The sequence below is a fragment of the Pan paniscus genome, chromosome 17 (assembly GCF_029289425.2).
Source record: "Pan paniscus chromosome 17, NHGRI_mPanPan1-v2.0_pri, whole genome shotgun sequence".
Taxonomy (NCBI): Eukaryota; Metazoa; Chordata; class Mammalia; order Primates; family Hominidae; genus Pan; species Pan paniscus.
In genome coordinates, this window is record NC_073266.2 from 32,130,444 (window position 1) to 32,145,386 (window position 14,943).

The 14,943-nt window shown below is 39.1% G+C and overlaps 1 protein-coding gene across 6 annotated transcripts in view; it reads left to right on the forward strand.

Moving 5' to 3' along the window:
* L3MBTL4 (L3MBTL histone methyl-lysine binding protein 4) overlaps window positions 1–14,943 on the forward strand; it is a 476,247-nt gene that overhangs the window by 102,256 nt on the left and 359,048 nt on the right. For 5 of the 6 annotated variants that reach the window (XR_004667534.3, XM_055102573.2, XM_034943563.3 and 2 more), the window contains exons 2-3: window positions 12,801–12,859; window positions 13,201–13,303. Coding sequence is in view for 4 of the 6 variants with exons in the window: in XM_055102573.2 (XP_054958548.1) it covers window positions 13,232–13,303 (72 nt within the window). In the remaining 2 variants the exon portion in view is untranslated. Of the gene's footprint in view, window positions 1–12,800; window positions 12,860–13,200; window positions 13,304–14,943 lie in introns of those variants that run through there. The other variant, XM_063597295.1, reaches the window with a different exon arrangement.

Sequence of the window (14,943 nt, forward strand, 5' to 3'; positions counted from 1 at the left end):
TCTGTATTGGTTATTCTAGTTATACATTCTTCTAAATTTTTTTCAAAGTTTTCAACTTCTTTGCCTTTGGTTTGAATGTCCTCCCGTAGCTCAGAGTAATTTGATCGTCTAAAGCCTTCTTCTCTCAGCTCGTCAAAATCATTCTCCATCCAGCTTTGTTCCGTTGCTGGTGAGGAACTGCGTTCCTTTGGAGGAGGAGAGGCGCTCTGCATTTTAGAGTTTCCTGTTTTTCTGTTCTGTTTTTTCCCCATCTTTGTGGTTTTATCTACTTTTGGTCTTTGATGATGGTGATGTACAGATGGGTTTTCGGTGTGGATGTCCTTTCTGTTTGTTAGTTTTCCTTCTAACAGACAGGACCCTCAGCTGCAGGTCTGTTGGAATACCCTGCCGTGTGAGGTGTCAGTGTGCCCCTGCTGGGGGGTGCCTCCCAGTTAGGCTGCTCGGGGGTCAGGGGTCAGGGACCCACTTGAGGAGGCAGTCTGCCCGTTCTCAGATCTCCAGCTGCGTGCTGGGAGAACCACTGCTCTCTTCAAAGCTGTCAGACAGGGACATTTAAGTCTGCAGAGGTTACTGCTGTCTTTTTGTTTGTCTGTGCCCTGCCCCCAGAGGTGGAGCCTACAGAGGCAGGCAGGCCTCCTTGAGCTGTGGTGGGCTCCACCCAGTTCGAGCTTCTGGGCTGCTTTGTTTACCTAATCAAGCCTGGGCAATGGCGGGCGCCCCTCCCCCAGCCTCGCTGCCGCCTTGCAGTTTGATCTCAGACTGCTGTGCTAGCAATCAGGGAGACTCCTTGGGCGTAGGACCCTCCGCGCCAGGTGTGGGATATAGTCTCGTGGTGCGCCGTTTTTTAAGCAGGTCTGAAAAGCACAATATTCGGGTGGGAGTGACCCGATTTTCCAGGTGCGTCCGTCACCCTTCTTTGACTCGGAAAGGGAACTCCCTGACCCCTTGGGCTTCCCAGGTGAGGCAATGCCTCACCCTGCTTCGGCTCGCGCATGGTGCGCGCACCCACTGGCCTGCACCCACTGTCTGGCACTCCCTAGTGAGATGAACCCGGTACCTCAGATGGAAATGCAGAAATCACCGTCTTCTGCGTCGCTCACGCTGGGAGCTGTAGACCGGAGCTGTTTCTATTCGGCCATCTTGGCTCCTCCAGCCTGCTTGAATTCTTTCCCTGAAAATGGTCTTTTCTTTTCTACCACATGGCCAGGCTGCAAATTTTCCAAACTTTTACACTCTGCTTCCTTTTTAAATATAACTTCCAATTTCAGGTCATATCTTTGCTCGCACATATGAGCATAGGCTGTTATATGAGCCTAGGCTGTTAGAAGCAGCCAGGCCACTTCTTGAAGGCTTTGCTCCTTAGGAACTTTTTCCACCAGATACCCTAAGTCATACCTCAAGTTCAAAGTTCCAGAGATCCTTAAGGCAAGGTCACAATGCAGCAAAGCTCTTTGCTAGTGCTTAACAAAGTGACCTTTGCTTCAGTTCCCAATAACTTCATTTCCATCTGAGATCTCCTCCGTTTGTACTTCACTGTCCATATCACTATCAGCATTTTTGTCACAACCATTCAAGAAGTCTCTAGGAAGTTCCAAACTTTCCTTCATCTTCTTATCTTCTTCTGAGCCCCCTAGACTCTTCCAACCTCTGCCTGTTATCCAGTTCCAAAGCTGTTTCCACATTTTCAGGTATCTCTATAGCAATGCTCCACTCCTTGGTATGAATTTTCTGTGTTAGTTCATTCTCGCATTGCTATAAAGAAATACCTGAGACTGGGTAATTTATTAAGAAAAGAGGTTTAATTGGCTCATGGTTCTACAGTCTGTACAGGAAGCTTGGTGGCATCAACTTCTGGGGAGGCCTCAGGAAACTTACAGTCATGGCAGAAAACAAAGGAGAAGCAGGCATTACTTACATAGCTGGAGCAGGAGGAAGATAGAGAATGGGGAGGTGCTACACACTTTTAAACAATTGTATCTCATGAGAACTCACTCACTGTTACCAAGACAATACCAAGGGGGAATTCTGCCCTCAAGATCCAATCACCTCCCACCAGGCCCCACCTCCAACACTGAGGATTACAATTCAACATGAGATTTGGGCAGGAACACAGATCCAAACCATACTTACTGAAGTCACCCTGTTGTGCTATCAAATACTAGATCTTATTCTTTCTAACTATTTTTTGGTACCCATTTACCATCCTCAGTTCTGCATCACCCTCCACTACCCTTCCAAGCCTTTGGTAACTATAATTCAGTTCCACCCATGTTGTTGCAAATGACAGGATCTCACTTTTTATGGCTGAATAATACTCTGTTGTGTATATGTACCTCATTTTCTTTATTCATTCATCTGTTCGTGGATACTTAGGTTGCTTCCAAATCTTGGCCCTTATGAGTAGTGGTTCAGTAAACATGGGAGTGCAGATATCTCTTTGATATACTGTTTGTTTGGTTTTTTTTTTCTTCCTTCCTTCCCTCCTTCCTTCCTTCCTTCCTTCCTTCCTTCCTTCCTTTCTTCTTTCCTTCCTCCCTCCCTCCCTCCATTCTCTCTTCCTTTCCTTTCCTTTCCTTTCTTTTTCTTTCCTCTCTTTCTCTTTCTTTTCTTTTTTTGAGACAGGGTCTCACTCTGTCACCCAGAATAGAATGGAGTGCCATGATCCTGGCTCACTGAAGTCTTGACCTCCAATGCTCATGCAATCCTCCCACCTCAGCATCTCATGTGCTGCCATGCCTGGCTAATTTTTTTTTTAATTTGTATATATGAGGTTTCACTGTGTTGCCCACACTGGTCTTGAACTGCTAGGTTCAAGCAGTTCTCCTGCCTGTGCCTCCCAAAATTCTAGTCTTACAGATGTGAGCCACCATGCCCATCCTTATTTCCTTTCCTTTTATAAAAAATATTTTTATTACAGTAGCTTTTAGTTTTTGATTACCTGGATAAATTGTATAGTGGTGAAGTCTGAGATTTTAGTTCATCCATTACCTGAGTAGTGTACATTATACCCAATATGTAATTTTTTTTCTCCCTCACCCCCTTTCTAGCCTCCCCGTTCTGAGTCTCCAAAGGTCATTATACCACAGAGTATGCCTTTGTGTCCATAGCTTGGCTACCACTTATAAGTGAGAACATGTGGTACTTGGTTTTCCATTCCTGAGTTATGTCACTTAGAATAATATCCTATAGCTCCACCCAAGTTGCTGCAAAAGACATTATCTCATTCATTTTTATGGCTGAGTGGTATTCCATGGTGTATATATACCACATTTTATTTATTCACCCACTGAATGATGGTACTTAGGTTGGTTCCGTATCTTTGCAATTGTGAATTGTGCTTCAATAAACAATGTATATGTCTTTTTGATATGACTTCTTTTCCTTTGGGTAGATACCCAGTAGTGGGATTGCTGAATTGAATAGATCTTTTAGTTTTTAAAGAACTCTCCATAGTGTTTTCCATAGAGGTTGTATTAACTTACATTCCCACAAGCAGTGTATAAATGTCCTCTTTCCACCACATCCACCCCAACATCTATTGTTTTTGATGGGATTATTTGTTTTTTTCTTGCTGACTTGTTTGTGTTCCTTGTAGATTCTGGATATTAGTCCTTTGTTGGATGCATAGTTTGCAAATATCTTCTCCCATTCTCTGGGTTGTCTGTTTATTCTGATGATTATGCCTTTTGCTGTACAGAAGCTTTTTTGTTTAATTAGGTCCCATTTATTTATTTTTGTTTTTGTTACATTTGCTTTTGGGGTCCTAGTCATAAATTTTCTGCCTAGGCCAGTGTCTGCAAGAGATTTTCCAGGTTATGTTGTAGAATTTTTATAGCTTCAGGTCATAGACTTAAGTCTTTGATTATCTTGTGCTGATTTTTGTGTAAGGCGAGAGGGATCCTGTTTCATTCTTCTACATGTGGCTATCCAGTTTTCCCAGCACCATTTATTAAATAGGGTGGCCCTTCCCCAGTTATGTTTTTGTATCCTTTGTTGGTTTCAAGTATTTGGCTTTATTTCTGGGTTCTCTATTCTGTTACATTGGTCCGCATGCCTATTTTTATACCAGTACCATGCTGTTATGGTAACTATAGCCTTTTGGTATAATTTGAAGTTCAGTAATGTGATACCTCTGGATTTATTATTTTTGCTTAGGGTTGCTTTGGTTATTTTGGCCCATTTTTGGTTCCATATGAATTTTAGGATTGTTTTTCCTAATTCTGTGAAAAATAATGTTGGTATTTAGATAGGAATTACATTGAATTTGTAGATTGTTTTGAGCAGTATGGTCATTTTCATGATATTGATCCTTCCAATTCATGAGCATGGGATGTATTTCCATTTGTGTCATCTGTGATTTCTTTCAGCAGTGTTTTGTAGTTCTCTTCATAGAGATCATTCATCTCCTTGGTTGCGTGCAGCTATTGTAAAGGGGTTTGGGTTCCTGATTTGATTCTGCTTGGTCATTGTTGGTGTATAGCAGTGCTATTGACTTGTATACTTTGATTTTGTAACCTGAGACTTTACCGAATTAATTTATCAAATCTAGGAGACTTCTGGAGGAGTCTTTAGGGTTTTCTAGATATACAGTCATTTATTTTGACTTGATCTCTTCCAATTTGGATGCCCTTTATTTCTTCCTCTTGACTGATTGCTATGGCTATGATTCCAATACTCTGTTGAGTAGAAGGGATGAAAGTGGGCATCCTTGTTTTAGTTCTCAAGGGTGAATGCTTTCAACTTTTCCCCATTTAGTATGATGTTGGCTGTAAGTATGTCATACATGGCTCTTGTTGTTTTGAGGTGTGTCCCTTCTATGTCTAGTTTGTTGAGGGTTTTTTATCATAAAGGGATACCGGAGTTTTTATAATTTATTTTTTCTACCTATATTGAAATGATCATATGGCTTTTGTTTTTAATTTTGTTTATGTGATATATTACATTTATTAACTTGCATGTGTTAAACCATCCCTCCGTCTCTGGAATAAAACCCACTTGTTCATGGTGTATTATCTTTTGATGTGCTGTTGGATTTGGTTAGCTAGTATTTTATTGAGGATTTTTGCATCTATGTTCATCAGGGATATTGATTTGCAGATTTCTTTTCCTTTTTTTTTTTTTTTTTTTTGATATGCCCTTTCCTCGTTTTAGTATCAGTGTTACTGGTTTCCTAGAATGAGTTAGGGAGGATTTCCTCTTTCTCAGTCTTTCAGAATAGTTTCAGAAGGATTGGCACCAATTCTTTGAATGTCTGGTAAAATTCAGCTGTGAATTCATCTTGCACTGTGCTTTTTTTTGTTGACATTTTAAATATTACTGATTCAAACTTACCGCTTGTTACTGGTCTGTTCAAGGTTTCTATTTATTCCTGATTTAATCTAGGAGGGTTGTATGTTTCTAGGAATTTATCCATTTCCTCTAGATTTTCTAGTTTGTGTGCATGGAGGTGTTAACAGTAGTCACAAATGATTTTATATATTTCTATGGTTTTGGTTGTAATGTCATCATTTTCATTTCTAATTGAGTTTATTTGAATCTTTTTATTTTATTTTATTTTATTTTTTTGGTTAATCTAGCTAATAATGGTCTATCAATTTTGTTCATATTTTCAAAGAAGCAGCCTTTGGTTTCATCGACTTTTTTGTTGTTGTTGTTGTTGTTGTTTCTATTTCACTTAGTTCTACTCTGATCTTTGTCATTTCTTCTGCTAGCTTTGGATTTAGTTCTTCTCTCATAGTACCTTGAGGTGTGACATTAGGTTGTCAGTCTGTGAACTTTCAGACTTTCTTATGGGCATTAACATTGTAAACTGTACTCTTAGCATTGCTTTTGCTATATCCCAGAGGTTTTAATAATTTGTGTCACTGTTGTCACTCATGTCAAAGAATTTTTAAATTTCCATCTTGGTTTCATTGTTAACCCCAAAATAATTCATGGGCAGATTGTTTACTTTCCATGTATTTATATAGCTTTGAGGTTCTTTGTTGAGTTAATTTCCAGTTTTATTCTACTGTGGTCTGGGAAGATACTTAATATGATTTTGATATGTTAAAGTGTATCAAGACTTGTTTTGTGGCCTATTATATGGTCTATCTTGGAGAATGCTCCATATGCTGATGAGAAGAATGTATATTCTGCAGTTCTTCGGTAGAGTGTTCTATAAATATATGTTAGGTTCATTTGTTCTATCATGTAGTTTAATTTCATTGCTTCCTTGTTGACCTTCTGTCTCGATGAGCTGTCTAGTGCTGTCAGTGCAGTGTTGAAGTCCCCCAGTATTGTTTTGTTGCTGTTCTATCTCATTTTTTAGGTCTAATAGTAATTGTTTTATGAATCTGGGAGCTCCAGAGTTAGGGGCATATAAATTTAGGATTGTAATATCCTCTTGTTGGATTGATCCTTTTATTATTATATAATGACCTTCTTTGTCTTTTTTTTTTACTATTGTTGTTTGAAAGTCTGTTTTATCTGATATAAGGATAGTAACTCCTGCTAGCTTTTGGTTTCCATTTGTGTGGAATATCTTTTTTCACCACTTTACCTTGAATTTATATGAATCTTTACATATTAAGTGGGTTTCTAAAATACAGATATTTGGTTTGTGATTTTTCTATCCATTCTGCCAATCTGTATCTTTTAAGTGGAGCATTTACACCATTTACTTTCAACATTAATATTGAGATGTGAGGTACTGTTCCAGTCATCATGTTAATTGTTACCTAGATGGTTTGTTTTCTTATTGTGTTATTGTTTTATAGGCCCTGTGAGTTTTATGCTTTCAAGAGATTCTATTCTAGTGCATACTGAGCTTCTGTTTGAAGACTTATAACTCCTTTTAACCTTTCTCGTAGGGCTGGTCTGGGGTACTGACAAATTCCCTTGGCATTTGTTTGTCTGAAAATGACTTTATTTCTCCTTCATTTTGAAACTTAGTTTTGCTGGATACAGAATTCTTGGCTCTCAGTTATTCTGTTTAAAGAGGCTAAAAATAAAAGCCCAATTCCTTCTGGCTTTTAAGATTTCTGCTAAGAAGACTTCTGTTAGTTTGATAGATTTTTCTTTATATGTTACCTATTGCATTTTGTCTCACTGCTCTTAGAATTCTTTCCTTCATGTTGACTTTAGATAGCTTGATGACTATATACCTTGGTGATGTCCTTTTTGCAGTGAGTCTCCCAGGAATTTTTGAGCTTCTTGTGTTTGGACATCTAAATCTCTAGCAAGACCAGGGATGTATTCCTCTATTATTCCATCAAGTAATTTTTCTAAACATTTTGTTTTCTCTTCTTCCTCAGGAACACCAGTTATTTTTAGGATTGGACCTTTTACATAATCCCAAATTCCTTGGAGAGTTTGTTCATTCCTTTTGATTTATTTTTTAAATTTTTGTTTGATTGGGTGAACAAAAGCCTTATCTTCGAGCTCTGAAATTTTTTATTCTACTTGGTCAGGTCTATTGTTAAAATTTCCACTGCATTTTTAAACTCCCTAAGTGTGTCTTTCATTTCCAGATGTTCTGATTGGTTTTTCTTTAAAATATGTATCTCTTTTTAACATTTTTCATTTATATCTTGAATTCTTTTTTCATTTCTTTATGTTAGTTTTCACCTTTCTCTGGTATCTGCTTGAGTAGCTTAGTAATCAACCTTTTGAATTTTTTATCTGGTATTTCAGAAGGATGCGACTTACATGTTTATAGTTTATTATAGCCTAATTTGGCTCTTAGTGCTTTTAGTACTGAGTAATTTGTATGGGTTCCTTGGTTATAGTGAATCTTTGTATTGTGGCTTTCCCAGACGCCTGTTGTAGTAACAATGTGCTCAGTGTGTGAACAAGTTCAGCATCTCCTATGGGGTTGGAATGGCAGAGATCTCTCGAAGCTTATCTTGTTTCCCCACAGTGTGCATTTATTTATTTATTTATTTATTTATTTATTTATTTATTTTGTCCCAGTATTTTATTTATTTACTGGGTTGAATAGTTAAAGCTTCAGGCCAGTATGGGAAGTATCCCTGGGTAGAAGCTGGTTGTGGCTAAAGCAGGTGGGTAAATGCAGCACCCAATAGTGGGCAGATGTCCCAGCCCTGACAGAGGTGGCTGGGGGACCTTTCAGTGAAAAACACTGAGGTCTCATCAGGGGGAAGGGTGGGAGCCACCTTAGTTCTTCTGCCAGGCCAGCAGGAAAGTGATCCAACTCCCAGATGCACTCCTGACCCAATGTTCCAGCTATTCATATCAGACAGGCACCTGTTTTCATGTCTAGGAATGTTGATGTTCCAAGTAGAGAGGAGTTGTGACCACCTCTTGTGCAAGCCTGAATCTGGAGGGCACTCCTAATGTGAGGATGCTGTCACCCTAAAGTGTTCCAGAAAGGCTGTCTGTAGATACACCCATATCAAGCTCTTGTGGGAGAAGCCCCAGCTGTGTTTGCAGTAATGGATAAGAGAGAAAAGAAGTCCCCTTCTCCAAGACCCTTCATGAGCACCAGCATTGCACTAATGCCTCTGCTGAAAGAAACTTCCCGTGAGCAGAATGTTCTGGGACTCAAGGCCTGGTATCCAGACTTTTTTGTCCTATGGGGTGTTCCCTTGATGTGGTGCACTTCCCCTTCCCCTAGGAGTTGGTGTCCCTGAGAGCCAGACCACTGTGAACACTGCTATTCCTCTGGGTGTAGCCACCCCATAGGGATGCCACATTTCAGGCTGTTGCTGAAGATTATCTGCAAGGGGTCCAGTGATGTGACCTGTCCTTATGTCTCCTAGCAGTAGGCATCAGCACTAGCTCTGATGGGGGTGGCAGGGGAGTGACATAGACTCAGTGAGAGTAATGTAACTGTTTAGAAAATTCTGAGTTGCAGACAACCTCTGTGATACCCTTTGGACCCTGAATCTTGGGACTTATTGTGCTATTCTCATAAAGTATTATGTAAGACTTATGGGTGCAGAATTAATACATAATTAACTATTAATATTTTAAGATTCCAAAATAGGTAATAAAGGAAAATTTTTTTAAAAAATGAGAGTAGGTGGCTGCCATGACATAAGGAAAGTGACAATATGAAGCCACTATGCAGACAGGCTCCACATGAGGGCGAGTGGTTCCCACAGGAAGTTTGGTGTCAGTTTCTGACTTAAATCATTGTGTGTGGCAAGGATTTGGCTAGTGTACTGAGTGGTTAAGTTTCAGATAACTAAACTTACAATATAGTTAAAAAAGCTACAGCATAGTATGGTGTTCAAAGAGGGACCCCAGAATTGTACTGTCTGGTTACTTGTCTGTTGTATAACCTTGGACAAGTTACTTAACCCCTTGGTGTTTCCTCTTCTGTGAAATGAGGGTGACAGTGGTACACATATTGTTGGGCTGTCATAAGTATTAATTGAAAGTGTATATGTAGAGGACTGATAGCTATGCCTGGTACATGAGTACTCAAGTAATGTTAGCTACTATTAATACAATTAAGAAGGATCAATTATTCATGCATAAGTTATCAAAATGCATTCATTTGTAATCATTAATTTATTCAAACATTATGAATTATTAACATCGAGTATCAACTGGATGAATAAATTCTAGGCTGGCAGTATCTTTGAAATAGTGGGAAATCAGTTCAGTGATAAGAAATTTGTATTCGATATTTTGGTGATAAATTCATTTAAGATCTGTGCAGTGTCCTAGAACCAGCAGAAATGTTCTTTCACTGTGCATGTCGTTAGACATAGTGTCCCTCCTGTGAACACCCAGGCCACTCTGTAATTTTTTAATGGCATGTATTACGTTTCTTATTCATTTATGTATATTTCTTACCTATATGGTACCAATATGATTTATTGTTTAAACTGGGATATTTTGGGGAGTGAAAGCAGTGCGGTTAATCCTTATGCTAGGATGAGTGGCAGAAGACAGACGTACCTTGGGTTATCCAGGACATGTGGCTGCTATACTTATCTCCCTTTAGCGGGTGTGTGATTAATCAGCTTCATATTCCTCAAGGTACCTGTGACTATATTGGTGGTTAACAGATGATCATTAAAATGTTTTTGAAAGAATTACCAAATAGCACCTTGACATAGACAGACAGTGAATTATTTTAGTTATTTATAGACTCCTTCAATTTGAAGTATTCAGATGCTTTCTAAGTATCAATCTAATTTATCTCCTTAGTATTTGGCAACATGCAGACAGATAATTCTACTATGAAGGGAAATTAAACTCATTTAGAGGATTAAATTGAAAAATTAGTACACTATTTTCAATTTTTATACAGAAATACAAATCATTTATATGTAGTTATCTATGTTGTTTTTTAAATCTAAAACACTGTTTAGAAGCTTCTCTAATTAAAATCACTGAACATCACGTTGTCTGTGGTAGGTGGTGCTCGGGCATTGTCACAAAGCCAGGGGACACCGGGCACAGCTCAGTCTAGTTGGTATATACCTTTACTTTCCCTGGATAATGTGTTTCTTTGATGTGTTTTATAATTTGACATTATTCTTTTTTTAACTCTAAAAACTTTATATATTTTTTCAAAGCTCAACAAGGAGACATGTGGCTGATGTGACATTTGGGGCTTCCTGGGAGTAGGCCATATATCATGGACAGTCAGAGTAATCCATGTATTTTGATACCATGCCAAGGACATCAAGTTAGGTTTATTTCAAAAGAAATGTCCTATTCGGTTGAGTAGAATATGCTCTTTGCATTGACATTATAAAGGATTATACAAAACCTCTCTTTAAGTCTGTTTTTCTGTGTGTTGGACTATCTATCTGTCTATCTATCTATCTATCTATCTATCTATCTATCTATCTATCTATCATCTGCCATCCATCTGTATAACATTCATCTCCTATGTATTTAATGGTCTCTTGTATTTGATTCCTTTTTTGTCTGGCAGCAAAATCTTACATGGATTGTTTGGTGACTTTTATATTTTTGCTTTATTATTTCTAAATTCAGAGGAAATTCCTTATTACCAAATTGTATGTTGAAATTTCTCCTCAGTGTAAAAACTTTCATTTTTTTTCCTGATATAAAATAATGTGAATTCAGGCTTTCTTGCTGTTTTAAACAAATCAAGGTTATTGAGATAATTGCAGGGATTATCAAGGCAGATCATTTTTGATGGTGAGGAGAAAAATGCCAGTAGCCAGATGATTTCAGTTTGACAAGTCATGGGGTATTATTTGTCGTGAAAGTCAGGCCAGCTTTGGCAGTGCTTGTGTCTTGTGCAATAATACTTCGCTACAAGCATCAAGTCTATGCTGTTCATTTGCATAGATGTTCAGAGTATTACCAGAAGCTAGGCATGAAACATTGTATTTACATTCTACAAAATGAATGTAATGTTATTGAATTTAGTACATAAGTGCCTGTCTTAGGGACATAAATATCATCTGACTAGAAGCAAAAGGATATGTGGAAAGGAAGTGTTTTTTTGTTTATTTTTTGTTTTGTATATTAAAGAAAAAGGGAAAGGAATTAACTTTGAAAACAGTGCTCACTCTAGTCATACAGCATTCTAAAGGATAATGTATGGATCAAGAACTAATATTCACTGGATTTAAGGGCTTGAGGCTTCTCTGTAATTCAGAGAGACGTGTTTATGTAGTTGGAGTCAATAAACACATATTGAGAGACTTCTGTGAGCCAGGTAATATCTAGACAGTGGAAAATAAGGATCAGTAATTCACAGTCCTTGTCGTCGGGATGCTTACAGCCTCATAAAGGGAGGCATATCTGCAAACAAAAACTACAATAAAGGTATGCACAAGAAATGCAATGTAGAAAAGACACACTTGGTTTACTTGGAGCAGGAGGTAGGCAAGGAAGACCTTTCTGAAGGCTGTGAAGTCTCTTTTAGTGGGGTCAGAAAGGACGAGTTCAAATTAGATAAGTTGAAAAAGGGAGGGCAGGCAATGGGGAAGGTGTTCAGAGGTTGAGGGACCAGCAGAAGTATGGAGTGGAGAAGCAGCAGGAACCTTGCTTTGCAAAGAACTTTAAGACTTTTGGATTGACTGCAACATAAAATTGGAATGATCAGAGTTAATAGGAGTAGAGGAAGAAGGTAAATTCAATAAATGTTTAGTAAATTAAAAATCAACAAAACCTGATGACAATATGTACGGTGTGATATAAAGGATGAAATGATGGCAACTCCTAGTTCTCTGGCTCAGACATTAGCCTAGAAGTAGTATTGTTTGAATGAGAAAAAGATGCATTTTCTCCTGGGATGATGCAGGCCAGTGGCAGGTGAACTGTGGGTGTAGAGCCCATGGTGGATTTCAGCCTCCACTTGCCCCTTGGCTTGGTGCTCTTGGGTGGTGTACAGTCTGAACAACTCTAAGAGGAAGCTCTGGGCAAATGGGTGGCCAGTTATCAGTGCAAAGAGGAGGAGAGCCTAGAACTGGGAGGCAGTGTGGAGGGAGATGAGCTCAGTTGCAAATATGTTACATTTACCATATTTGGAGTGTCATTGTTCAGGTGGAAATATCAATGAAGAAGTTGGATATATCATCGTAAAGCACTGGGGACTATAGATGATTTAGGGCTATTAAAAGTTTTAAAAAATTATATTTCAATTGTTAACATTATTTCAAAGTGAATGACTTCTGAATTATAGCTCCAGCGGAACTCGTTTGGTATTGGTGGTTGGTTCTCCAAAACGGTTGGCCTGCCCTGTAAAAAATCTCATTTCAAATAACTTTTCAAAGAATGTCTACCACTGTTTATGAATATACAGAAGAATGATCATGATGAATTGGATTGGTGAAATTTTTTCTTATTTTCTGTTTCAGATTGCTATGCTATGCCTTGTATGACTAAGACCTCTTACCAAGAATACGTGTCAGACCATGTGAGTACAGAAGCTGTGCAGGCTGATTGCAGTGAATCCTAATTGGTTAGGTCAGCTAAGCAAAAAAGCAAACATTTTATCCCAGATAAGACCAAAAGCAATAATATCTATTTTCCCCATGATATAAATTCTAGATGAGGTAGTAAACGCATTGCCCTCCCCCTTGTCTTATTATTATATTAAGTACTATAAAACCAATTGCAAAATTTTTGTCAACTTATCAGTTTATTTATAGTAACCAATTATGAGAAGTATAATTGAAAGCATTTTCTTGTTTGCTTCTGTAATTCTGAAGGGGTCACACCCCCATCCCCAACTTCTTATGTAACCCTGTTTTACAGAAAACCACTGCCAAGGAGTGCGGGGGTGGCAATGAAACAGCCCAACAGGAAAAGGAAGCTTAATATGGATTCCAAAGAGCGTTTGGATCAGGATGGACGCTTGGTAAGATGTCCATCCCTGGACCCTTCCTCACAGTGTGTGATCACTACCAAAATGCACCATGGAATAGTAGAGTTCACATAACCACACTCAGGGGCTTTTCAGTCACTTGAAACGATGTGGCTTCTGCTTGAGTTTTATGTGTAGTGGTATAGAATATAAGTGTTCTTAAAGTCTGATATATATTTTAAAAGGTGATCTTAACTTTAAAGGTGAAAGGAGACCTTTTCTTTTACAAAGATGGAGGTAATCAATCATTCTCAAGTAAGAGAACAGAGGCTGTAAACTGCATGGGGTTACATTAGGGTTCTCCAGAGAAACAGGACCCCCTAGGATGACCGTATGTGTATATGTGTGTGATATTTTTGTGTTTGTGTACACACACACACAGAGCGAGAGAGAGCTAGCAAGCGAGAGAGAGGGTGAGAGAGAGAGAGACTTATCTTAAAAAGAGGAATTGATTGAGGCAGGTTGTGGGGGCTGACACGTCTGAAATATGCAGGGCAGCCTGGCAGGCAGGAGGCCCAGGGAGGAGTTGGTGCTGCAGTCTTGAGTCCAGGTCAGTCTGCAGGCAGAATTCCTTCTTCCTTGGGGGACCTGTTTTTTCTCTTAAGGCCTTCAACTGATTAAATGAGACCCACCCTCATTACAGAGTGATCTACTTTGATCGAAGCCTGCTGATTTGAATGTTAATCATATCTAAAAACATACTTTCACAGCAACATCTAGACACTTAGAAGGTATAATGTTCACTATGCCTGTAGTCACCATGCCTGTTCTGTTTCCTTATGACAGCTTTATGTATTCCTGCAAATTTAAAAGTTAGCAGAATGACCAAAAGACCTCCATGGTGATTATTTTTGGGGACGGTGGACCATTACAGCATTCTCATCTGTGACCCTTCATTGGTTCTTAGCATGTATTTGGATGTGGATTTTGGGGTCTTCATGCGGTTTGTGGTTATACATTTACACATTGCAGTTGCTGAAGTGACATCGTGTAATACATTTTCTTTTGGTTCAGTTCCAGGTTAGGTGTGGTTTGATGAACTCCAGACATTAAATGAGACATCTCAAAGAATGATCTGGTTTGAGGTTGGTTTCAAGGTGTTCAGAATAGGTCTGTGCCAAGCTCTAGAGCCATTCCTTCAGGATTAGCCTCACTGGGCAATGGGGTGATTAACATTGGGCCAGGGGCCAGTTCCCTGGGTCCAGATTGGTTGCTTTTCTTAGATCGGTTCCAGGAGAGTTTAGAGCTCTAAATGTATAAGGGAAGAACTTTCTATTTAAGAGGTGTCTTGGACCAGACTTGGGCAGGCCTGCATCTGTCTTGGCTTAGGGGAAGATGTCATTCTTTGTGTTCTGCTGTGTCGTGTCCTCTGAGGAATCAGAGCATGAGGAGACTCAGGATTTGATGTGTTTAGAGTTATTCTGGGTACTTCTCCACATGTGGTCCCTGGACCAGCAGCATCAGCATCATCTGGAGGTTTGTTAGAAATGCAGATTCCTGGGCCCTAGTCCAGATCTTCCGAATCAGCTACTCTAGGGGTGGGGCCCAGCAATCTGTTTTAACAATCCAGGTGATTCTGATGCCCACTCATGTTTGAGAACCATTGTCCTAGGGAAGTGGCTAGATGCATCTTA